General features: G+C 39.9%; 1 protein-coding gene and 1 long non-coding RNA gene across 2 annotated transcripts in view; one reads left to right on the top strand and one right to left on the bottom strand.

The window, feature by feature from the left end:
- The window catches only part of LOC117282816, a 2629-nt gene extending 1387 nt beyond the window's left edge, over positions 1–1242 (bottom strand). The window contains exon 1 of the long non-coding RNA XR_004513706.1: positions 1041–1242. This is a non-coding gene — a long non-coding RNA (uncharacterized LOC117282816). The remainder of the gene's footprint in view (positions 1–1040) is intronic.
- Positions 1243–1247: 5 nt separating this feature from the next.
- Positions 1248–8037, top strand: LOC111870684 (ARL14 effector protein-like). Its single transcript, XM_023863150.2, has 5 exons — positions 1248–1426; positions 1593–1714; positions 4553–4696; positions 6077–6148; positions 7945–8037. Exons 1-5 carry the CDS (start codon positions 1304–1306, stop codon positions 8003–8005), a joined length of 522 nt encoding a protein of 173 aa, XP_023718918.1. The 5' UTR covers positions 1248–1303; the 3' UTR covers positions 8006–8037.
- The last annotated feature ends 844 nt before the right edge of the window (positions 8038–8881 follow it).

Genomic DNA, 8881 nt, shown 5'->3' with positions numbered 1-8881 from the left:
ATCTTCCCCCATCCTTCTCCAACACCACATTTCAAAACTTTCCAGATGTTTCTGATATACTGCCCGAAGTGTCCAAGTTTCAGCCCCATACAGAGCTATGCTCCAATTGTAGCATTTCACTAGTTTCTTCCTCAAATTTAAGTCCAATTTGCTGGTAAAAAGATTCTTCTTCTTGCTGAATGCAGCTTTTGCCATGGCAATCCTGGATTTAATTTCACTAGTACACCTTCCATCATCTGTTAACAAGTTACCCAAATATTTAAAATATTTCACATTCTCCAGTTAGGTTACTCTGTTGTATAGATTTTCCAAAATATGTCCACAGAGTCCCCGTCAACCCTTCACGGAACACTGAGGCTCCACAGCAAGCTGACGATACTGAACTTAAATACTATTAACTCACTATTTGTCTGCTGTTTCTAACATCTTTTAAATTATTGTTTTGGTGACATCAGTACCTGTATTCTTGCACACTACCACAGCTTCCATTTAAGTACTTTAGTGGAGAACACATGATGCAGTGACAGCAATAAGGCACTATACCAATATTTGTATGTCCAGTGTTCCAGATGGTCAAATCATGTGTCATCTTTCCATTATATAAGCACTGCTGCCCATACAATAGGTTGCAAGGCTGAACTGCATATCTAAACGAAGCACAAGGAACAGTACATCAATGACGCTCTATTCGATTAATGGAAATGAATGCGGATCTCTTTTTAACAGCTCCCACGCCTGGTAACATAACCTAACCTCAATACCGAACAGCCAAACGAATCGTGCATCGAAAAGGAAGGAGATTATGTGGAAAAATTACTTGTTCAACCCCTACTTTTATGTATATAAATTGGAAAAAGAAGAGTGGGGATAATTTGTTACTTCTTCACGTACAAATATTATGTTTTTCGACAATATCCATCGTCTTGGCTTTATCTAAAAACCGTCTTGTTTATTTTTCAAACATTTTTCGAAAATTAACAGGACGATTCATAATGTCCAAAAACATAATATTTGTAATATTTTAAAGCTGTATTCTGTACCTCTTAAAATTTTGTATTCTTTTGTGCTATTGAAAATAACACTGTGCATGTTATAATAGTCCACACTTATGTATGCGATATACTGAGAATGCTGAGAATGTTTTAAACGTTTTAAATATACCACCAACTTCAATCATTTTTCTTCTAATGAGAAATTTCTGGTTCATTCTAGTTCGTTCTAGTTCTAGTGTGCGTGACACGTGATCATTTTCGACCATTACAAAACAAAGCAAGGGCTATGGCGTTTGTGAAGGTGGTCGGTTATGGAATCATTTATTGATCCAGATGACAGTTCTAACTCGAATTCCAGGTTTGAGAACAGTGATTGCAGTACCGATGCGGGAGACTTGAGTTCGGGCCAGGCAGGCTCAAAACAGACAACTCAGGTAGGTCAACGATTTTGTGTGTTGTTTTTAATCATGGTTTTGAGTGGCGAGAAATCACCAATTCACAAGTGAGAAAAGAAAGTAGTAACAGAACAGTGGGAGGCTGAACTATACTTGTTGAAAATGGATAAGTCTCTACGGCTTTGTTATGTTCGATATATTTCAGAAAGTATCCACAGCCTTAAAGAAATTAATCCAGAACGACAATATGAAGTTTATGGAGAACTTTGACCCCGAAAGAAGCAACAGGGAACGGAGGAAACTGACACGAAAAATTTACACTGGAGGGTAAGAAGGCTACATGAAACCTACCGAAAGTTACCTTACGTATTTTTTTAACAAAATCGAAACAAATACATGCCACTTGTGGTCATTCTCACACAACGTTTTGCAAGTACTGCAAATATGTTCAACATCCCAACATTGTGTCCGAACTTTTAAAGTGGGAACAACATTGACATAGGATGGTGGTATACTCGTATAATGATTCTATAATAAAACTGCAGTAGTATGGGCGAGAGTATGTAAGGGGTTTCAGACAAATCGTGAAGCCTATTTTCCTATTGAATAGATATCCGGCACTATGGTATTATGCTGTTAATGTTATATATGTCACATTTATAATCAAGATGGAATTATTTAATGGGTTTTTGGACTTCGTCCATTGTTCGGTATTCTAGAAACTAGAAAACACAACGTTTCGGAAACTGAATCTGTTTCTATGCTCAGGTGTGGGGGATACACCTACTGAGTGTGGTCCCTTAGAAAGAGCTAACATCAATCACTGGATTGAGGGGGATCTGTTTCCATTCTCAGATGAGGGAGGGACACATACTCTGTTGAGTCCCATAGAAAGGGCTAACCTCAATAAAACAGCTCTGCTGGAAATAAGACTGTTTGGTATCCCATTTTTTCCTTGTTGGGACAGTGGGACACCTCCCTCAGAAACAGGACAGTCTTGTTAAAGATGGGATGTCTGGTTACCTCGTACTAACGATGTAATTTTTCAGTTAATTTCACTCAACACTGTATAGTGTAGTTGGTTGAGGCACTATGCTACAAGCTGGAAGGTTGGGAGTATGAGTCCCAGTTTGGTCATGACCTAATCCTTCCAGCCGCACTATGGCCCTGGGGTCGACTCAGCCTCTAACATAAATCAGTACCATGAATCTTCCTGGGGAGTAAAGGGCAGCCAGCTCGTAAGGCTCACAACCTCACCACCATCTGCGAGCCGATTGTCTAGTAAATATGGGAACATTGATGTCTCACAACCCTATGGGCCTCCATGGCCTCTTACAGGGAGAGCCTTACTTTCACCTTAAATGTGTGTACACAAGCACAGTCTTCAGTGCAGCTTTTTATGTGATTCCTGGTTCAACCACTCCTATTTCATGTCCTTCCACTACTACACTACATGTTTTGATGTCTCAATATCCATTATCAGGTGTGTATGTTGTTGCACGTAAACTCTTTCATTGTGAGCACACTAACCATGTGCTACGCACAATAATTTTTTCTGTTCTCATGTGCTTCTGTGTCATTGTAAGGGAGATATGTTTGTTAGTGTATTGAAAAGGATATATGTTTTGTAATAAAGCTTGCAGGTAAAAGTGTTTGTGGTACAGTGTGAACCTCCCCCTCCCACCCCTCCACAGGCCCAGGCCTGTATTATGATGTGAAGAAGGAGATGGGAGAATATTGTAGTCCAGCAGTACAGTACAATTTAGCCCATGGGTTGTCATGCTGGGCTTGTGCACACATGGTCACAGGATCAAATGCTATTCAAGTTAGTTGTAACTATGTTACAAATTGTTGTTGTTTCTTGTCTTCTTTGGGGACGGGCATAATTACAGATTCATTATGCATTAAATTTCTTGGATATAACCTAAAATGTTTTGCACTGTCACTGTTCATAATTTTTGACTAGGTCCATGCCATAACTCAGGTGCTTATTTGCTGGCTTTCCACCATGGTGGCCTGGGTTTGATCCCAGGTCAGATCATGTGGAATGTGTGGTGGACAAAGTGGCATTGGGGCAAGTTTTCTCTGATTACCTCGGTTTCCCCTGCAAAGTCCCATTCCACCGATTGCTCCACACTGATCATCATCTATCATGGCTGGTAAAATAGGCCAACATACCAAGTGGACTCAGTCTCACCCTACCCCAAGAAACCAATTGTTGACTTACAAAATTTATTGCTTTAACAAAAGTTAACAACTTTTTTAAGGTCTGTTGCCATCATGAATTAAATGTTGCAAGTGTCGCTTCCACCTTCCTCACAAGTACGTGTATTTACTGTGTTGTTATTGCTGCTTGCACGTTAAGGTAAAATTACCCCTGGTCTTGATTAAGTGCTGTGCCATTAAGGTGTGTGGGGGGAATAGAGGTACAGCACAACCATTCTTAGCACTAGATGGAGGTGAGTAGTCACCTTCACACCCTTACCACTTTACACCCGGGGCGACAGCCCCTGGTAATCATTGGATAGGATCTCCCCAGAGCTGGTCTGAATGTTATTGAGAGAAAGAAATCTCTCACCTCTGCTGAGAATTGAACCCAACTTCTCAGTCATCCAGCCTGTAGCCTGATCACCATACTGACTGAGCTGTCTCTAAAATTATAAAGTGCACAGTTGGCCTACTCTTTAGTGGCATAATCCTCTCCTTCCTCGTCCTCAGAAGAATAATTGGAGAATGAAGAAATACAAAGGAGTACGAAAGAGTACAATGGAGTACAGCGGAGTCCATTTGGAAGTCACAATTGTTCCATTGGAGTGTCCAGTCAGAAGCACATGACAGTGTGTCAGATAATTATTTGTGAACTGTTGTAACCAGTTGTGTAAAGGTCCGATAAATTTGATCATCGAATCCAGAAACCTGTCTTATTAGTCACGCAGACCCCGGATACATGACAGTATGTTTAAGACACCTTCTTTCTCTCCCATAAAGAATCATGATATAGTACCTTTGTCATACAAATGCACAGCATAGCACATTTAAAGTTTTTGGCTATTATGATACTTTGCCTTATTGTTTATGGAATGTGAGACAAGTGTTAATCTTTGAAGGAAAATTGTGTTCTATGTCCATCATGGTAGGGTAATGCCAGTGTTGTGTTTGCAACAGGAGGAAGCAGACAAACCTGTATGATGAAAAGGGCGTAATTATGACACTGGAGAAGGATTTGTGTGACTGCCTTGAAGAAACCTGTCCAGGATGCCACTTCCCATGTCCAAAGTGTCTCTCCTGCAAATGTGCCCATGAATGCAGGTAGGTGGCCCTAATGATTTGTTACAGATTTCATATACATGCATCTGTACATGTGTCCATATACCTGTAAAAATATTTGTTCTAGAATTATCTTTGTGTCAGAAATGTTATTTAAAATATTGTGCTTTCTTTACATAAAGTGAAGGTATAATGGGGAGGTCAGGCCTGTCATTGTGTCATGAAGTTTTATATCAGGAAATATAGAACATATTTCAGTGTGAAATAAGCTGATGAGATCAACACTAAAAGTTGTTAGGCAGATTTAAATGTTTTCTGGAACTCTTCTGTGATGTGCCATCTGTTCCCATTGGTGCATATCCTGGAAAACTTTTGGGCTCAGTACACTGTTGTGTCTGTTATATCCTGCTGTTCCTCTGAACTGCAAGACAGCTGTTGCATATAGTAGTTCCTCTTTTTCTCAGAAGATTGCAGCACTCTGTGACAGTAATGTTCAGTTCTTTTTAGAAACTATATTGCTGAAGGAGTTAATTGTGGTTCATGTTGATCTGGTGTAACCCTTACTTCATATGAAGCTCAAATAAAAATGTTCAAATTTTCTTAATGGTAAAACTAAAGTAAAGCTGGCCTTATGCAAAATTGAGCAACACACCGTGAAGATGTAAGGTGGAGGGGACGTATAGTGCCACACATTCATAACCTCAATACTTCGGGGGGCGGGGGCGGTGTGGTAAGCTTCATGTCCTGGGGAAGGATCTGTTAGTACCCACTGGAAAGGAGTCTGGGTGAGCCTCAGAACTGGCCTGGATGCTGTAGAGAAGAAATAATTATGTGCCTGTGTGAGCAGCCATCCAGCATATAACGTAGTCACTGATGTCATTTAAAATCTGCAACTTCCATTGAAACATTTTTCATACAGCGAATAGTTAAGGAATTTTATTTGTTTCATTCTGGTCTGTCACACTAACAATATTACAAATGATAAAACAATTGTGTCCAGTGTGACTGTTGAAGGTTTTACTACTTCACTTTTTAGCACCCTAACATGTTTTGGTCCCTATAGACCATCATCAGAGGGAACATCAATACTTTTAGAAACTACTATTACATTGGGTGTTTTGATTTTTAAAATATGTACATAAATATACAATATTTGTAATATACACTTTATATGAAATTGTTTTATCATTTGTAATAGTTAAGGAATGTAGGAAAAATAATATCTGCCATGTAATGGGGGACTGTTAACGCCCTGTTCTCTTGTAATTTACAAACCTACCACCAGTATTTATCTATCCATTCATGATATTTCTACACTCTTGCAATCATTTGTTCTGGAACCAGTGATTCTTTAACTTGACTTTTTTTCATCATATCACACATTTTAAATTTGTAAAATGTTTGTTTTATTTGACTCTGTAGGCAGAACAGGAAGTGGATGTATGACTCCATTGAAATTGAAGGTACAGATGATGCGATCAGGAACAAATTCAGGTGATGGACTGATGTTTATTGCTATTCTAGTTACACTGCTACTGAACCATCTTTCTTTGTATTTCACATTGTTAAACAAATTTCAGGAAAATAAAAAATAAAAGATTGGTACAAATGAGCATGAGATTACAGTGCTTGCCACCTTTGCTTCTCAGTTTCCACACTATCCTATCATGTCAGTTTCTTGAAGTTCTGTATTCTCCTTGGCTTGCTTGACATCGTCCTTCTTTGGTCTGCCTTTCTGCCTCCTGATCATCACTTGGTTACATGTGGTCCTTTGTTTTCCTCTGAACTCAGTGAGTACAGTACTATATAGGCCTGTTATATTCTACAGCAGAGTTTTTTTAGCCTTTTTCAAATTGCAGTACACCAAAGAAGACGTTAAAATTGTCAAGGCACTCCTTCGGTTTTTAAGGAGAGATTTTTACACTAAAGTAATAAGTAATATGATTGTGTTTATAGCTGAAATTTTAGTCACTGTAAAAAAAAAGAAAAGGTAAAGCTATCCCTGTAACAGGCTGTGAAGGCCCATAAGGTTGTGAGACGTGGAGGCTCCCATAGCTTCTAGACAATCGGCTCACAGTTGGTGGTAAGGTTGTCAGCCTTATGTGCTGGCCACCCTTTACCCCGTAGGAAGATTCCTGGTATTCATTTGTGTTAAGAGTCTGAGTCGACTCCAAGGCTGGAAGGCTTAGGTCAATTGAAAAAAATCCACGTCATCAGGACCCAAACCCACAACCTTCCAGCTAGTAGCATGGTGCCAGAACCAAATTTTTCATCATGGATTTCAGTGATTTTTTTTTGTTCCTAATTTTTTCTTGCTACCTTTTTATCTTTCCCTAAACTCCCGCAGCACACCAGTTGAAAATCGCTGCTCTACAGTATCAGCACATGAGCCTACCACTTCTGTTATCCTCATTTCCAACTCTCCAGTAAAGCATTCTTAATGACTTAAGTATGGCTTCTTTTCTTTTGTTAATTTTGTGATTAATTTCATTACTAAGAGAAGGTGCCATGTCAGACATCAGTGCAGTGTCCAGGAAAAAGGAAAATTGCCGAACAAATTAAGGACAGAATGGAACAACTGTGTGTCATGAATGGCACCCAGCTGGATTGTATACATCAAGGGACAGCTCTCATGAAGCGAAAAGTTATCGAATACAATAAAAAAGATGGTGAAATTTACATTTGAAAACAGGCTTATGGTCATGCGTAGAGAAGAAGCTAACTGGTAACAACATTACTGCCAGAACTAGTCAAGAATATTACTTCCAGATAGGTGTGCTTTTTACAATTAGAAAAATATTTGATTGAGCAGTATTTCCTCTTGGATGATTTAACATGTGCTCAGATATTTGTCCTATACTTCATTCATACTCTGTGTTTACAGCAGGTCTGCTTCAAGTTACATCATCCCAATTTTGTTTGTATATTTTCTTAATCCATTTATGGGATTTGTTCAGTTGGAAACTAATCAGGGATTCTTCTAGAGAGAGGAGTGGAGGTTATATAAAAAATCGAACCCCTAGTCATTGGGCATGTGTTGGATTGATGCATGAGTCAGTAGGTCATATGCACTGCAGCATAGGAGCCTTTATGCCTTCAGCTGTAGGTCGTTAGAATACTGACATCAACACAGCATGATTGTGGAACCCTGTGAGACTTTAGTATTGCCAATAAGAAAGAGTATCCCAGAATTCTCAAAGGTGTTGTTACCACGTTACGTTACAGTTCCAGTCTCCATGTGGTCCACTGTACTTAATGCCCTGAAAGATGTTGGAACATGTTCTTTTCAGCTTGGACCTGTCGCCATGTGACTTTCATATGCAGCATTTGGGGTTGCTCATGAGGTGGTGAAGATGAAGGATATAATGCCATGTAGTCCATTGAAAGTCATCTGGTGTTCAGCGGAACATGCTGCCTCCATCTTCGTGGTTGAAGAATAGACCAAGCAAGAAACTAGCATGGAGTTTATGGACTTTCATTGAAACTCATTTAATCAGCCTAATTAGTTTCATTGGTTCCCCAAACACTATCAGAATATTGTACAATATTTCGCTGTTATCTGAATCATAGGCTTTCTTGAAGTCTATGAATAGCAGATGTACTCTCTCATTGTGCTTCCATTTCTTTTTTCAAAATATAATGAATGCAAAATATGCTACATAAAACCCACACTGGTGAACCCACTAATTTCATAATTATGGGGAAAGTGATGTCATTCTCAACTGAGAGAGGATCTGAAGATTTTGTCACTTGAGGCAGCATATTCTGAAGCTTGCAAAGACTCTAAATTAATAATTAAAACAGATAAAGTTGGCCCTGTGCTTAACCAGTTAAGCACTACGCCATGAAGACGTATGGAGGAGTGGACATACAGACCCACGTTTTCTTGACCTTGGCACTATTTGAAGGTTAGTGGTCAATTTCACGCCTCCGCCGCTTTACCCCAAGGGAAAGAGCCCCCGATACCAATTGGATAGGAGGTTGGGTGGACCCCAGAGCCGGTGTGCATGACGTGGAGAAGTGAAAATTCTTGACCCCACTGGAACTCGATCTCCGGCTCCTAATCTCCAGCCCATAGCCAGTCATTACACTGACTGCACTATCCCGGCTCCTCACGAGCAGCCAGTAGCCAGTCGCTATACCGGCTGAGCTATCCCGGCTCATCACGTCCAGCCCGTAGCCAGTTGCTATACTGACTGCGCTATCCCGGCTCCTCACGTCCAGCCC

The sequence above is a fragment of the Cryptotermes secundus genome, unplaced genomic scaffold, assembly GCF_002891405.2.
Source record: "Cryptotermes secundus unplaced genomic scaffold, Csec_1.0 scaffold1759, whole genome shotgun sequence".
Taxonomy (NCBI): domain Eukaryota; kingdom Metazoa; phylum Arthropoda; class Insecta; order Blattodea; family Kalotermitidae; genus Cryptotermes; species Cryptotermes secundus.
Note: the sequence above shows the minus strand (reverse complement) of the source record. Positions and strands in the feature narration are given on the sequence as shown.

What these genes read in the sequence shown, in the direction of transcription:
- LOC111870684 (XM_023863150.2), top strand. Translation starts at nt 1,304, where the DNA reads ATGGAATCATTTATTGATCCAGATGACAGTTCTAACTCGAATTCCAGG. An exon ending in GCTCAAAACAGACAACTCAG is followed by an intron (nt 1,427 to 1,592) that starts GTAGGTCAACGA and finishes GATATATTTCAG; the next exon opens with AAAGTATCCACAGCCTTAAA. An exon ending in GCGATCAGGAACAAATTCAG is followed by an intron (nt 6,149 to 7,944) that starts GTGATGGACTGA and finishes TGTTCTTTTCAG; the next exon opens with CTTGGACCTGTCGCCATGTG.